Genomic DNA, 16,652 nt, shown 5'->3' with positions numbered 1-16,652 from the left:
CCAGATGGGCGCCAGGACCAAAAAGGCCCCAGCCTTGGTGAGGCCAAATGTACCTCTCAAGGCTGAGGGGTCACCAGCCTGATGAATATATTTTATACATTGTGGGCTTTCAGTAAAATTCTCTCCTAAGAATTTACCTTAAGGAATCAGTTGGGCCAGGGGTCCCCAAAAGTTTTAAGCCTGTAGGAACCTTTTGGTATTTGACACAATGATAGATGTGGCCACAAAATGGCTGCCACAGGATGTGACAACAGCCACAAAATGGCTGCCATAGGAAGTGACAATGAGCCTCTTGTGGTAAGGCAGCAGACATGCAGTCTGAAAGCTCTGCCCGTGAGTCTGGGAGTTCAATCCCAGCAGCCAGCTCAAGGTTGACTCAGCCTTCCATCCTTCCGAGGTCGGTAAAATGAGTACCCAGCTTGCTGGGGGGTAAACGGTCATGACTGGGGAAGGCACTGGCAAACCACCCCGTATTGAGTCTGCCATGAAAACGCTGGAGGGCGTCACCCCAAGGGTCAGACATGACCCGGTGATTGCACAGGGGATACCTTTACCTTAGGAAGTGACAACAGCCACAAAATGGCTGCCACAGAAAGTGGAGCACACCTACCTGGAAAGCTGAAGTGCAAAGGAGAAGCAGACTAATTTTTAAAAAGAACAAGAGCATAAAACTAGCACTGGCAGGAGTTGCCACTGAAACTGGTATTTTATTTTAACCAGCATAAACTTGATGGGTGAGTCCGCCACCTGGCCACAGCTGCTTTCGAAAAACACTTGGTGAGCAGCACAAAAAGTGCCGGAAGGGGCTACGATGCCCTCCGGCATCCCTGAATTAGGCAGAGAGGACCACATTCTTAATACTTTTCCCATCCCCATCTGTATGGCTAAGTTAAGGTTGCAAACCTGGTCAAGGCCACTTTGGAAATGAAGGAAACTTGAAAGAAAAGTGTGACAAGGACCAGGGATGCCAACCCCCAGGCATGACCTGGAGTTCTCCCAGTATTGCCAGTAAACAGAGATCTACATACTACTGTAGAGAAAATAGCTGCTTTGGTGGGATTATATCTCACTGGGGCCCCTCTTTCCGTAAACACCGCCCTCCCCAAGCTCCATCCCCGAATCTCCCGACTTTTTCTTTTTCCCTTGTGTGGTGTCACTTTCCTACAAATCTGGGAAACTGGTTCACTCCACATCCTTCATTCTTGGTGCTTTTGCTGAATCAAGCCCAGCTCTCCCAGTCAGAGGCCACAGTTCTTATCCATGACATCAGGCTGTGTGCTGGGACCGAATATAGTTCCCCAAAGAATCTGCGGTAACTCAACACTCCCGGCCTCAAGTTAAGCTCATTGCCTGCCTGGCCAGACCTTTATAACACGACCGGAAGAATCTGCTCCCCACTTGGGCCCTTGCCAACATCCAGTCCAGTTCCGGTCTGCTCGGTCCTAAAGAAAATATGGCACAGGATTTGTTCTCGTCATTTCGGATGCTGTACACACCAATATGGCTCCACCCCGAGAAGCCAAGCATAGGTTGCTTCCCCTTCCCCTTCCTTCCCCTTCCCCTCTCTCTGGCCCTCTTGCTCGAGGGCTGCCAGAGTCTTTCTTCGCCGCTTGTTCCCGTCTCCTCCCCGCCTTCCTTATCAAGCCTGCGGCTGCAAATAATAATATCCCTCCCTGGCCGGGCCAGACTCAAGTCCGGAGCCTGTCTAATTTTAAACGTCCACCTGTCAGCACCGTCTTCGGGAGCCTCCGCGGCTAAAAAAGTACTTCCTCAAGCCCAGTTTTGCCGTCTTGCTTCCCAGTCCCGTCTGCGTCCACCCATTTGCCAAGTGAATGGCAAATCCCCCCCAAAAGCCTTTAATCCCCCCCCAAAAGCCCTGCAATAGCCGAGAGGCCCTCCCCTGCTAACCGTCTCCAGAAAGGGGCGGCCAGACCAGGATCCGTGCGCGCAAACAATGCAGAGTGTAATCTTGTGCTCCGAGTTATGTTAAGTGATGCCTGCCCGCCGGGCCTCTCTTCCCCGCTCAGCCGCCGCTTCTTGGATTTCAATTCCAAACATGGTTATCTATTTGGGGTCTTTGCATTGCCCCGTGCGAGGCATTCCTTGTCCGGCCACCAGTGCCCAGGGCTTTGCTCGCCTCCGCCCCTGGCGTGCCCTCGCCGTCACTCTGACAGCGGCTCCATTTCCACTTCTCCGCGGGCTGGGGAGGGAGCAGGCCACCGCTAAACCGCCCAGCTCCGCTTTCATGAAGGTAAAGGCCTCGTCCTCTCCGGCACGGAATTTCTGGCACAGATCAGAGACACCCGGCCGGGCCAGGGATCCCTGCGAGAGGGCCCAGAGGGACGTGCGGCCCGCTCTGTCAGGGTGTTGCGCCCTGATATCGTTTTGTGCAAACGTCTCCCTCCTTTCCAAAATGTTCCTCTACGGGTTCCAAAGAGGTGGAGTCGCCGTTTAGTGCCCATTCCGACAACTTGCGGCAGGGCACTGTCACGTCCGCGGCAGACGGGCCTGGGAAAATGAGCCCCAACAGCAGTCTGCTGGACCGGATCATTTTCCACCCAACTTTGTGTGACCAGTGGAAGTTGCTTTCTGAAGGAGCGGCCTTCCACCTGGCCGGCTGCATCCTCCTGCTGGGATTTATGGGCGGCAGCAGCACCTTTGGTGCCATCTACATTTTCGGCTTCCTGGCTGCCGGCTTCCTCTGCTTTGCGCTCTGGGGGTGGCTGGATGCGTGTGGAGTCGACATCTTCACCTGGAACCTGCTCTTGGTGCTGATCTGCCTGCTTCAGCTGGCGCACCTCGTTTACCAGCTCCGGAAGGACACGGTGCCAGAAGCCTTCGAGCAGCTCTACAAGCAAGTCTGCCAACCCCTCCAAGTGCCCCAGCAAGTGTACAAGGAAATGGTCAAGTGTTGCGAGGAACGGGTGCTACCCTTGGCCTGTGACCAGACCTACGCTGTGGAGGGCAAGACGGCCATCGACCGCCTGTCCCTCTTGCTGTCGGGCAGGTAGGCCTCTCCGCCTTCGCCAGCCCCATTGGTGCTTCCAGAGCCCTTCGAAAGAAGACGAGCGTGGCGTGTCCCACTTCCTTTGGGGTCTTGCAGCGAGGAAGGGTAGCATGAGCCTTCAACTTGGTCGAAGGCGGGGATCCCCAAGAGGGTGCCCCACAACACCTTGTTTGCCACCCACCAACTGTTTTTGGAAAGAGGATAGGGCCAGGTCAGGGTTTCACCCGGCAAAATCTTCTTGTTGGAGATGTGATTGGATGTGTGCCAGCGAGGGATGGGGGCTCGCTTTCCGGGAGCTTCCTGACATACCAACATTACCTGGAAGTGATGTCGGCACAACAGAGACATTGGTGGGGCACAATTCTATGGTAGAATCTGAGTTTTGTCCAGAAACCAGAGTGCCCCCCCAATGACTCTGGCGTTCTGACATCCATCTTGGGTGATGTCAGCACACTGCGTGAAAAAGCAATGTTCTTCCGGGTTGGGGTGAGTTTGGAAAGGGCCTGCCTGGATCAGTAGACCTAGCGAAGAATTTCAATCAGACCCCCCAAGATAAGCAAGAAGAAAGATCCGAAAATATGACAAAAACAAGAAAGTTCAGTTCTCAGTATCAATCTCGGTCTTTTATTGTAGTAAGAAGAAACGAAAGTGAGATTCCGGATTATTCACCCACTTTCAACGCAATCATATCTACATCAGCGGTATACTTTTCTGCATGTATAATATAATCCTTACCTTGTAGTATTCCAAGTAATCTGAACTTTTACATAGGTTCTTCTCCAAAAATGATGTGAGCTGCCTGCCGAACTGGTACTAGAAGTGTAGGATTACTTGGAATACTATAGGGAAAGGATTATAATATATATGCAGAAAGGTACACCACTGATGAAGTTGCGTTGAAAGTGGGTGAATAATCCGGAACCTCACTTTGGTTTCTTCTTACTACAAAGAAGACTGAGACCGATATTGAGAACTGAATTTTATTGTTTTTGCATTATTTATTTGTTTGTTTGTTTGTTTATTTGATCTTTCTTCTTGAATCAGTGGGCCTGGCAGCCCTACGGAAGAGGGTCCAGGAAGTATGTGAGTCTGTGGGCCGAACGAGATGATGCATGGGGTTGTCTTCCAGGCCTGCCAGCCAGCTGTTTGCTCCAAGTTCCATTCTGCGCTAATTTCCAGGTGGGCCCCATTAGGTCTGGAGCCATGGGACCGAGGGAAAGCAGACTGTGATTGTCAACCCCCAAGTGGGGCCTGGAGATTTCCTGGAGTCACAACTGATCTACAAACCACAGAGATCAGTTACCCTGGAGGAAATCACAGCCTTGGAGGGTGGACTCCAGCCTCACAGCTCTGCTGACCTTTCCTCCCCAAATATTGCTGTCCTCAAACCGCCAGGAGTTTCCTCAGCTGGACTTGGCAATCTTAGGGTATAAGCTAGGGGTGGGCAAACTGTGGCTCTTATCTGGGATAGCAGCTTTCCCGCAAAACGGAACTGCTTGCTTGTAGGTTCCCCCAAACCACATGCTGTGGTTTCTTGCCTATGTAGCCTTGCCTACACCTTTAGGACTGGCAGAAGGGTCGTCAACTCTAGGTCGGGAAATACTGGAAGACTTTGGGGGTAGAGTCAAGAGGGGGCAGGTTTTGGAGCAGTGAGGGACTTCAGTTTGGTGTAGTGGTTAGGAGTGCGGACTTCTAATCTGGCATGCCGGGTTCGATTCTGCACTCCCCCACATGCAGCCAGCTGGGTGGCCTTGGGCTAGTCACAGCCCTGATAAAACTGTTCTGACTGAGCAGTGATATCAGGGCTCTCTCAGCCTCCCCCACCCCACAGGGTGTCTGTTGTGGGGAGACGAATGGGAAGGCGACTGTAAGCCACTTTGAGCCTCCTTTGGGTAGGGAAAAGCGGCATATAAGAACCAACTCTTCTTCTTCAGTAATCTCAGGGCTCTCTCAGCCCCACCTCCCTCACAGGGTGTCTGTTGTGGGGAGAGGAAAGGGAAGGCGACTGTAAGCCGCTTTGAGCCTCCTTCGGGTAGAGAAAAGCGGCATATAAGAACCAATTCTTCTTCTTCTTCTTCTTCTTCTTCTTCTTCTTCTTCTTCTTCTTCTTCTTCTTCTTCTTCTTCTTCTTCTTCTTCTATGTTCCATAGAGATTTCCCCCAAATACCAGAGCACCACCCCGAAGCTGCTATTGTGATGACATCTCTTTTTGTGCAATGTGGTCTAAACCATGCATTTGCACATGGCGGTGGCGCAAATGTGCACGTGCGGCAGTTTCACACATGTGCTCATGCACGGACCTGCCGCACGTGCATGTTTGTGGATGGCGGTGGTGCAAATGTGCATGCATGGCAGTTTGCGCATGCATGAAACTGCTGTGCATGCATGTTTGCGCAACCACCATGCTCAAATGCACATGCGCGGCATCTTCTACTACCAGTGCAAAGGGCCTTCTACTGGCACAGGGCTCATTGCATTCAAGGAAATTCCCCCACTAGCAGATAGAATCAAGCCTGCTTTCTAGAAAAAAATTAGGGTGGCCAGTCTGCGGATGGAGCCTGCTCTCCAGACAACAGAGATCAGTACACCTGGAGAAGATGGCTGCCTAGGGGGGTGGATTCCATGGCATGGTTCCCCCCTGAAGCCCCTCCCTGCCCCAAATCCTGCCCTCCCCAGATTCCACCCTCTAAACATCCTGGAATTTCCTAACCGAGAGCTGGCAACCCTATGAACAACAGCATCTCATTCCCACTTGTGCACCCAGGTTTAAGCAGCGGAAGTAACTGTGTAGTTGAAGTCTCCGTCCTTTCCCTCCCCTCTGCAGGATCAGAGTAAGTCAAGATGGGCAGTTTCTGCACTACATCTTCCCGTATCAATTCCTGGATTCTCCAGAGTGGGAATCTCTGCGGCCGTCTGAAGAAGGAACGTTTCAGGTAAGTGAAAACATCACACACCACAGACCACTCACGGCTGCTGCTGTCCTCCAGGTGAGACTGGGAGACATCTTGAAATTGCAGCTGCTCTCATGACTAGAGATCAGTTCTCCTGGAGAAAAGGGGTGCTTAGGAAGGGGGACTCTGCAGCATTGTGCCCCTCGGTTTTAAAACTGAGGGGAATTTCAAACAAAAGAAAAATAGTTGAACATTCCATGAGGACCCTATCAAGTCTGGACCTGCCAGCTCCGGGTTTGGAAACAGCTCGAGATTATGGGGGTGGAGCCAGAGGGGGCAGAGTTTGGGGAGAGCCTTCAATGGGGGATAATGACACGGGGTCCCCCTTTCCAAAGCAGCCTTTTTCTCCGGGTGGATTGATCTCGGTCGCCTGGAGATCAGTTGTGTAATCCCAGGATATTTCCAGCCACCTCCGAGAAGTTCCCGTAGAAGAGACCCAAAGTATAATATCAATAATATGAATGGCCAATAAAAAGATGACAAAATTATTAACACTATATTCAAAAAATGGTTCCTGTCATCTTTCTAGAACAAGCTTTCTTAACCAGGGTTTTGTGAAACCCTGGGGTTTCTTGGTGGTCCTGGAAGAGCTTCCTGAATAAAGAAGAAGAGTTGGTTCTCTTTGTGAAGGAATCTCAAAGCGGCTTCCATTCGCCTTCCCTTTCCTCTCCCCACAACAGACACCCTGTGAGGGAAGGGAGGCTGAGAGAGCCCTGAGATTACTGAAGAAGAAGAGTTGGTTCTTAGATGCCACTTTTCTCTACCCAAAGGAGTCTCAAAGCGGCTTACAGTCGCCTTCCCTTCCTCTCCCCATAAAAGACCCCCTGTGAGGGAGGTGAGCTTGAGAGAGCCCTGAGATTACTGAAGAGGAAGAAGAGTTGGTTCTTCTATGCCACTTTTCTCTACCCGAAGGAGTCTCAAAGTGACTTCCAATCACCTTCCCTTTCCTCTCCCCATAACAGACAGGGAGGGGAGGCTGAGAGAGCCCAGAGATTACTGAAGAAGAAGAAGAGTTGGTTCTTGCACGTGTTCCCTGTTCTGGCAAGAACTCTGTTGAGAACATGAAAGAATCAAGATTTTACATTTCGTCATCTTTTTATTGACCACTAAGAACGGGCCTTGAAAGATTCCCCTCTCCTGGCCAGGCAGCTTAAGGTCGCCTTGGGCATCAGCTCACAGCTAGATCAAGTGGGGCGGGTTGGGGCTGGGCAGCTCAGTAGCAGGGCACAGAGCTCCTTAGCAGTCCTTAACGAGCAGTCAGCAGGCTGGGAGACCCTCGTCAGCAGGCCCAGCCTAGCAGGCCAAGAGGCCTTTGTTAGCAGGCCCTCCACCACAACCCTTTGCCCAGGGCCTCTCCCCGTACCTGCTGCTGGCTCCAGGCACTGAGGCACTTGAGAGCAAAGAGGCTAGAGTCCAGGGATGGAGGGCGGGAGCTGCAAGGGCAGGGCCAATCAGGGCAAAGCTGGCTGCACCCTGATTGGCCCTATTCCAACTTGGACAGTCGGACACGTCCCACCCCCTAGGCTGTTTCAGAAATATATAGAAGAAGAACAATGGATAAGGATTTGTATTATTGATATTATACTCTGGGTTTCTTCTATGGTCATTTCTTCTCCTCTTCCTGCAAGGTGCTTCCTGTAGGTGGTTTTTCCTTTTTCCACCACCTAGCAGTTGGCAGCTCTAATTAGAGTCACCAGCCCCCAGATGGGGTGTGGGGTCTGCCTGGAAGAACCACAGGTTCCCAGGCTAAAGATATCACTTCGGCTGGAGGAATTGGATGCATCGGGGGAGGGGGGGTAGATTCTATAGCAGGGATGGCCAAACTGCTTAGCAGGGGTTCTTGGTAATTGTAGTCCATGGACATCTGGAGAGCCACAGCTTGGCCATCCCTGTTCTATGATAGCGTATCCCTGCTGAGAGCCTTACCCAAACTCCAGGATCCCTATCCCAAATCTCTAGTTACCAAACCTCATCTGAATTAATCTGGGGCTCAGCTCCTCAAAGGTTTACTCTTTGGGGTGGGCCATGCAGAAGGCAGGAATGCGACGGAGCAGGGGTGGCCAAACTGCGGCTCTCCTGATGTCCATGGGCTACAATTCCCAGGAATTGGTAGCACATTGGTAGCACATGCTGGCAGGGGCTCCTGGGAATTGTAGTCCATGGACATCTGGAGAGCCACAGTTTGGCCACCCCTGCCATGGAGTCTGCCCTCCCCAGCTGCCACTTTCTCTCGGGAGAACTGATCCCTGTTGCCTGTAGATTAGTCATAATTCCTGGAGATCTCTGGCCCCCCACCTTGAAGCTGGCCAACCCTAAATGGCATGGATTAGATTGGCATGGCTCATGGGTGCCACCGGGCTCCCCTCTCTGGGCAGGAATATGCCCCTGAGTTTCCATCCCCCCCTCCCCGGTCTCCTCGACTGGCCTCGCAGGGCAGATCTGCAGGCTGGCTTCAGAGTCTAATAAGGCCAAGGCCAAGCAGCTGCATCCAGGGAAGGGGATTGAATGTCAGAGCGGGGACATGCCGTGTCGTTCAGCTGTATTCTACTTCCCCAAGCGCCATTCCTTGGTCTCGAGCCACGGGGACCCCTGGGCTCCGGGAGGCCTCCACATACCTTGGCCCGCTTCTGGCCGCCCTCCCTGGCACGCCAGCATCTTGCTCACGCGCCCCGGAGAGATAAACGTCGCATGGGTGTGAATGGCCCGATAGCCGGTTCTCCGAGGATCGCCTGTCCCTCCTGCAGCAATTTAGACGGAACGTCAAGTGTGTTTTGCCACACTGGTCTGAGAGGCGAACCTGCGACTGTTTCCGCACTGATGCGGGAGGGGCGGTCCTACAAATCCAATTATGAATGACGGAATAAATAAGGTGGATTCTTCGCCACTGTATTTCGCGGAGGTTTCCCTCCCATCCGTAAGCCCCGCCCTTCTCAGGCTCCCCCCTCCAAATGTTCAGATGTTTCCCAACCCCCCTACACACATGTAAATGAGCCGAGGGAAGGTCACATTTCTCTCTTCAGGGGCCCCCAATGTGGGAACAGTGGCTACCTGGCAACCTCCCACACGTTCCTTGGTGCCTGCAAATTAGGCAGGATAACCGTCAGTAGAGATCAATCGTGTTCACATACCCCACGTGCTCTCGGCTGACGAGAAATTGCTTTCAACCAGCCAGAGGTCCCGCAGACCACAAATGCACGTGACACAGCACTCGGATCCCCTTGTGAAGCACAATTCACAATAAATATGGAGATTAAAGTAACAATGATTTTTTCTCTGTGGGCACAACGCCCAGCATAGCTTGCAAGTCTTTGGCTTTCCTGGCAATCTGTCCAGCTTACAAAAAGTTTGAGCTGGTAGACCTCCAAAATGCTTGAAGCCTCAAAGGCTTGACCCAACAGTGGCAGTTTTAGCTTTCCTTCCTTAATCTAGGGTCCCCCTGCCTGCTTAGTGCATCTGTCCCCTGAATTGTGTCCATGGACTATTTCCTCTGGATTAATCTTGCTTAGAATGAAGATGGGTCAATATAATGAAGAGGCTTTTCTCTTAACCTTTCATTCATATTTTTGCCGCACGATTTGTCGTTTCTTTTGTCCTGTCAGATTCAGTATAAGGCAGGGGGATGGGGACTCAGTCTGAATCTCTTCCGTCTCGCGTCTTGGGATTCCACCTATGACTTCCGGCGGGAGACAGTCATCCTGATGGCAAGGTGGCGGTGTTGTTACCTGCCGGCCCAAATGTCACCTTCCTGCTTCTCCCCCCTCCCCCCCCCCCGGCAGGTCACCCTGACAGCCGAGACGGACTGCAGATTCATCACCTGGCCTCGGAGGCAGCTGTACTCGCTGCTGGCCAAGGAGCGCTACATCGCCCGCCTCTTCTCGGCCCTCCTCGGCTACGACATCTCCGAGAAGCTGTACGCCTTGAACGAAAAGCTTTTCGCCAAGTTCGGCCTTCGCTTCGACATCCGCCTGCCCAGCCTCTACCACGTCCTGGGACCCGCCTCTTCGGACGCCGAGGTTGAGCAGGAGCCGCCCGTGCCCCTGCGCCCGCCGACCTTTGTCCAGACAGCCCCTCCGGCCTCTTGCGCACCTCCTCCCACTGCCCCCCCGGCCCCTGTCAGGATGCCTCGGCCTGACAGTGACCTGTCCGGTGAGGACTCTACCAGTCTTGTACTGGAAGATTTTGCTGAATTGACAGGGTCCTTTGTGGACTATTTGAGCGAAGGGGAGTATATGAAGTGAGGGCACTTCTAACATGGGCACACGACACCCTGTGTAAGGAAGGACGTAAGTACTCTTAGAGAGAAACACGACTGTGTGTGTGTCTGATCTGTCCGGCATGCTGTCTCCACCAGTCTCCTCCTCGACCCGTAGTGCATTGGCTTCAGGCGGATGGCTGCAGCCCCTTCTTGTTGTATTAAATTATCCCAGTCCAGGTAGTGTGAGATTTGGGTACCGGGATGTGCCAGGGCCCTGAGCTGGATGGCATAAGCTAGCTTTTTCTTATCAGATCTGGGAGGCTAAGCGGCCTGTTATTTGGACGGGAGACCTCCGGGGAACACCAGGGTCGTGACGCAGATGGCCAACCACCCCTGAACGTCTCTTGCCCTGACGAACCCAATTTTGCAGCCCTTTCCATCAGCAGATGTGCCGGGAGATGTGCTGCTTAGTGCCCAATTCCAGACGGCTGTTGGGGTGACTCACTGGAGGAAAGAAAGGATTCTGCACCTAAATCAGCTGGAAAGAGCAGGGTGGCAGGAATGCTGTGAACACACTGGAAGGATGCTGGGCCCCACGTTCCCAGAATATAGCATCAGCATCTGAAAATGATTCTGGTGCTGAATTGGGCTCAAGTTCCGAATAGAATTTCTGATTGTAAAATGTGACAGCCTAGGATTGCCAATCTCCAGGGGGAGCCTGGAGAGCTCCTGGAATTACAGGTGATCTCCAGGGAAGGGAGCTCAGTTCCCCAGTTCAGGTTACAACTGGGGGAAGGGTGGTAGGGACGAGGAGGGAAAAAACCTGAAAAGGCAAAACGCAAATACAGGAAGTATTTCCAGGAACTGAAGAAAGAGCTCTAAGACTTGTTAGACTCTCTAATTATAAAAATAGAAGTTCTTACCATAGAGTTTCCTGTGATTCCTAGATAAGGTGACCAGATTGTCCCACTTTTGGAGGGACATCTGGGGGCACCTGGCAAATTGTACTTATGTTGAAATTAAAATATATATATATATTACAATACTATTTTTGCATTCTATGCATTCTATGAAACTTTTTGTTGCTCCGCATAGACTAAATTTTTAATCAAGGACCCCCCCCCCCCTCGGTCAATGGTGTCCCGCTTTACCAATGTTAAAATCTGGTCACCTTATTCCTAGAGCTACCCTTTCCCAGTTCTGGATAGCCCAGGCAGAAATGGCTGCTTCAGAGAGTGGAGGGCTGGCAGGGGCTCATGGGAATTGTAGTCCATTGACTACTGGGGAGCCACACTTTGGCTACCCCTGCTATATGGTATTTATTTATTTATTTATTTTACTTAAGGTTGGATTTATAGCCCGCCACTTCTCCAAGGACTCATGGCAACTTACAATAAAAACAGTGATAAGTTAATAAAATCCCAATAAAACACCCAACAGGCCTCCAAGAATGGCAGCCAAAAAACATCTTCTAACTCCCGAGCAGACCAAGCAGTGTGAGGGCAGTGATGTGCAGGCTCTGACCTAAGGGAGGGGCACTTTGACCTTACTCTGGCCTCGACCCAGGGCCTGGCAGAAGAGCTCTGTTTTACAGGCCCTGCAGAACTGTGGTGGCTCTGTCAGGGGCCTCAGTTCTCCTAGGAGCTCATTCCACCGGGTTGGGCGAGGACTGAAAAAGCCCTGGCCCTCGTTGAGGCCAGGTGGACTTCCCTGGGGGCAGGAACCACCCACAGATTAGTATCTGCAGACCAAAGGGCCCTGCAGGGAGCATCAGGAGACAAGAGGTCCTTCAGATAGGTAGGGCCTAAGCCGCAGATGGCCTTAAAGGTAAAAAACAAAATGTTGAACCTGATCCGGGCCAAAATTGGCAACCAATGCAGCTGCCACAGCACAGGCTGGATATGGGTCCTCCATGGTGACCTGGTGAGAACCCTAGCAGCTGCATTCTGTATCAACTAGAGTTTCCGGGTCAAGGACAAGGGCAGGCCAGTGTAGAGGGAGTTACAGAAGTCCCATCTAGAGGTGACCATTGTATGGATCACTGTGGCCAAGCAGTCCAGGAACAGGTAGGGCTTCACCTGGTGCAGATGATAAAATGCTGTGCAAGCTACCCCTGTGACCTGGGCTTCCATACATAAAGAGGCATCCAGAGTCACCCCCAAATTCCTTGCTGCAACTGAGATGTTAAGCTGAACCCCAGTTAAGGTGGGTAGGCACACTTTCTGTCTTGCTACCTTCTTGCCCAGCCACAGGACCTCCGTCATGGAGGGGTTGAGTTTCAGGCGACTCTAACCATTGAGCCATCTGGGGAGTCTGGGCGGCCATCCATGAGGAGATAGAGCTGGGTGTCATCCACATATTGGTGACAACCCAGCCCATAGATCCGGACCAGCTGTGCCAGAGGGTGCATAAAGATGATACACAGTGTGGGGGAGAGGACTGCACCCTGTTGGATCCCACAAGGGAGTCGATGGGGCTGCGATAATTCTGCTCCCACCGCCACCCTCTCCGTCTGGTTCCCAAGGAAGGAACACAAGCATTGAAGGGCTGTTCCTCTAATTCTGGCCCCAGAGAGTCAGTGGGCCAACAATTTGTGGTTGACCACGTCAAATGTGGCTGGTATTATATACCCTGTTGAGTATTATACCCTCCCCTCCCTAAACTGTATTCTTCCCAGGCCCCCCCTCCCAAATCTTCCAGAATTTCCCAATCTGAACCTGGCTGCCCTATAAGGTACATCATTCTAACTGGGAGATGAGGAAGGCTGCCAAACTCTTAAGAGGCAGCTGGAGTTCTGGAATTACATTTAATCTCGAGGATACAGAGATCAGATCACCAAAGGAAATGCCAGCTTTGGAGAATAGGCCAGTTTGGCATGATATCCCTGCTGCATCCCCTCCCCCAACATTCCAGGAATTTCTCCACCAAGATTTGTTTGCTCAGCGTGGTCCACAGGCTCCTCCGGTATGAGACCATCCAAGTAGAATCCCTGGCCTTGGTATGCTGTGGGCACAGGGGAGGCTCTTCCTTGCAGAAGGCCATGAAAGTCACTGGGTGTAACTCTGTTTAGGATTAAGTGGATAAACTTTGGTGTTTTTATTCAAGCAGAGATTTTCATGTTTGCTTTGTGATGTGGGGAAATGGACAATGTGAGCTAAAGGGAGAAATGTCACACTTTGTGCCATCTATAGATTCCACATCTCCAAGGGTTTCTTGGTTTTCCTCTTAAATTTTCTCCCATCATTAAGTGAGCAGTAACACTATCTGCTAGTGAACAGGCAAAATATCAATGTTGGCCCAGGGGTGATCCTTCTTCCTTGACTCTGATAGGATTTTAGCCCCTTGACTGAGTCCAAACTCCCCATGGTATTGCTGTCATCTTTACTGATACACATAAACACCCTAGATTAAGCCGTGGATCCAAGAGGGGTACATATCGACTGCAGTACATCTCTTCCTTTCTTGGTCTCTGCTGGCCTGTGTTTGAAAGGAGGGGGGGACATACACATCTGTGTGGCTTTAATAAGAGATGTGTTTTACGTATTTCCTGTACTTGCCGAGTTCCCTTAAGATTTCCTCATAAATGGGGCTGTCAGCCAGCAGGGGAGAATTGCCTTTAATTTCCAGACTACCCAGATCAGAGAAATGGCAGCTTCAGAGGACGGATTCTGTGGCATCACAGGCCTGTTGGGAGCCCTCTCCTCCCCAGGCCCTGCCCTTCCTCCATTCCCAAATCTCCAGGAATTTCCCAACCTGTAGTTGGCAACCCCACCCCACAGTTACTTTCTTGTCATTTTCCCATGTGTGATTTATAAGGGCCATAAACACTTGGGTTGGTTTACATATCATTTATACACGAGACCATAGAGTGTCTGGTGATTCCTAGACCTACCATTCATCACTTCCAGGTTTCTCCCAGGAAATGACATAGCAGTGCAGACACTGCTGCTGTTTCTTTTAAACTCCACCCATCCCTCGGAGCACCGTTGGGCAACTAGGACTCCCAGTGAGAAGCCTGGCAAACGTACTAATACTGTATTTACTTGAAAAGATTATTCTGAATGTAGACCCCCCACACACAAACACACAATTACTGGACACAATTACTGGACACAATTACTGGACACAATTACTGGACATTACTGTACCCTGTATGTGGATGGAAGACGAACTTCTCCTTTTTGATAGCACACCAGGAGTGGGGATGAGTCTCTCATTTAATTAAATACCGTCCTCCTTGGGTTTCACCCATGGCTAGTGGCTTGGAAAGTCATCAGCAGGTGTTTGACGCTCCCTTCCCATCGCTCTTCTGGCTTCCAAGCGATTCGGTCCCCCTCACCATGCAGACGGCTCTTGTTGAAGGGAATATTCTCTTGAGCACCGCATTCTGTGCAAGAGATCATGGGAACTTGGTTGACGAGTGTGCCCATGGTCCTCGACCCTTCTGAGCCTGCGGGCACCCTTGGAATTCTGAGCCAAAATGGCTGCCGGAGGCAGAGCCAGCACAAAATGGAGGCTGCAGCTTCCCTTCCGTCTCATAGCAGAGAGGAGAGTCGATGCCAAAGAAATTTTTAAAGAAATGTGCACAGCCAATCAGAAGCCTTGCTTGGCAAAAGCCCCACCTGGCCCTACTGGCTTTCTAAAAATACTTGGTAGGTGCCGGGAAGGTATGAGTGGGAGCCAAAGTGGTGACCTCTGCAATGCACTGTGATTCCACAGCCCTGACATTTTCCTGCAGACGTCCCGGATGTATAAAGGTGACCCTGCTGATTCCCCAAAGGAATAACAGTCTCTCTTTTCTTCTTGCAGCCTCCAGAAGCCACCCGAGAAATAATCGCCAGGCCCTTGCGAAAGGACGAGCCCCACTGGCCCCCACCCACACCCCGGAGCTCTAGGGAATGGCCACTCGGGATCGCAAAGGCTCCCCCTGCACAACCAGTCGCCTGCGCTTGACCCACACGGTGTCCCTTATTTGTGTGTCAGTGTGTGCACTTCACAGACACCTGCGTGACGCTCACGGAGCACCTGCATGAGACTGGCGTGTGTCGGCAGCACCCCTTCCCACCCCTGGCCCTGGTTTCCCCAGTGAGTCTGCATCCTTGGACACTTGGCACGGGGTTCTGTCATTAAACATCGTGGAAAGACAACGGCGTAGCTACTCAAAGGCACTGGCAGTTCAGTGTTTCCCAAATGTGGGCCTGGGGGGGTCATTTGGGGGGGAGGGCTGAGCATCTCGCCAGAAAAGACAGATAGGCAAGCAATGGCCTCTGAACTCTCCTAATAGGGTGGAGACCACCGCAGGTCATGGTGTGAGAGCCTGACTGGTGTGTTGGTTAAGAGTGGAGAACCTGATTTGAATCCCCATTCCTCCTCCACAAGCAGCCAGCTGGGGGACCTTGGGCCAGTCCCAGTTCTCTCAGGGTGTCTGTTGGGAGGGAGAGGAAGGGAAGGCGATTGGAAGCTGCTTTGAGACTCCTCTGGGTCATAAAAAGGAGGATACAAAAAGCAGCTTCTTCTTCTTCTTGGGCACCCTCTTGAAAGGGCCCGGAAGCTGCTGAGGAGGCCACCCTCTGCTTCCGGGCTGGAGAAGGGCCTGTGGAGGCACTGAGGAGGGAGGGTCCAGGTCTTTCCTCTCCATTCCTGAGGCAAAGGGGCTGTCTGGGGAACAGCAGGCACTGCCAAGGGAGGGGCCTTAGGGGTCTGTGGCAATGTTCAAAATCAAAATGGAAGACACTGGGTTGCTAGTGCTGGTGAAATCTGTATTCGTTCTCCCCCCTCCCCCTTGAAACAATCCATCTTCAGATGGAAAATAAATCTCTCCACATCTTGTTTCACTGGATGAGTGTTTGCCAAATCATGGTGACTCCAGATTGCATGGGGGGGGGGGGAGGGATGCCAGTCCCAAGGTAGGACCTGGAGACCCCCTGGAATTATGGCTCATCTCCTCCAGAACAGAGAGATTAGTTGCCCAGGAGAAAATGGCTGCTTGGGAGAGGGGACTCCGTGGCATCATAGTCCACCGAGATGCCTCTCTGCCCTAGAAGATATTTTGAGTTCAGAGACTTTCATATATATATTCTAAATATATCTTCTAAATATATTCCCCTGGAATCACAGCTCATCCCCAGACTACAGAGATCAGTTCCCCTGGAGAAAGTGGATATTTTCACACACATTCATTTTTAATTTATTTATACTAGTGCATAATGCCATCCTGCGAAGGTCTTCTCAGAGGTCTGTTCTGCACCAGCGGTTTCATCTGGTTTCCCAGGGCCATTCCGCACCAGGATCTATGTAGCAAATTGGTTGTGGAATGAAAAAACGCCATTTTAAATAGTGGAATTCGTCGTTATGCATACCTGCCTTTGTAGTGGAATCCAGTTGCGTTTCTATTGTTTCCCACAGGTTTCTGGTCTCGGCAAAAATCACTAGCCAGGAAACCCGCCCCTGGCCGTCAATCAAACGAGCAGTCAATGGGCGGCCGTTATCATGCTCCCGA

At 51.6% G+C, this 16,652-nt stretch overlaps 1 protein-coding gene across 2 annotated transcripts; it reads left to right on the top strand.

The window, feature by feature from the left end:
• The first annotated feature begins 2,129 nt into the window (after positions 1–2,129).
• POPDC2 (popeye domain cAMP effector 2) lies at positions 2,130–15,984 on the top strand. Of its 2 annotated transcripts, none has more exons than XM_077346285.1 (4): positions 2,130–3,007; positions 5,832–5,940; positions 9,735–10,241; positions 14,963–15,984. In XM_077346285.1, exons 1-3 carry the CDS (start codon positions 2,517–2,519, stop codon positions 10,194–10,196), a joined length of 1,062 nt encoding a protein of 353 aa, XP_077202400.1. In that variant the 5' UTR covers positions 2,130–2,516; the 3' UTR covers positions 10,197–10,241; positions 14,963–15,984. The 2 variants fall into 2 exon arrangements, with proteins under 2 accessions (XP_077202400.1, XP_077202401.1); XM_077346286.1 differs by having other exon boundaries at positions 2,135–3,007; positions 9,735–10,104.
• The last annotated feature ends 668 nt before the right edge of the window (positions 15,985–16,652 follow it).

This window comes from Paroedura picta, chromosome 7, assembly GCF_049243985.1.
Source record: "Paroedura picta isolate Pp20150507F chromosome 7, Ppicta_v3.0, whole genome shotgun sequence".
Taxonomy (NCBI): Eukaryota; Metazoa; Chordata; class Lepidosauria; order Squamata; family Gekkonidae; genus Paroedura; species Paroedura picta.
Note: the sequence above shows the minus strand (reverse complement) of the source record. Positions and strands in the feature narration are given on the sequence as shown.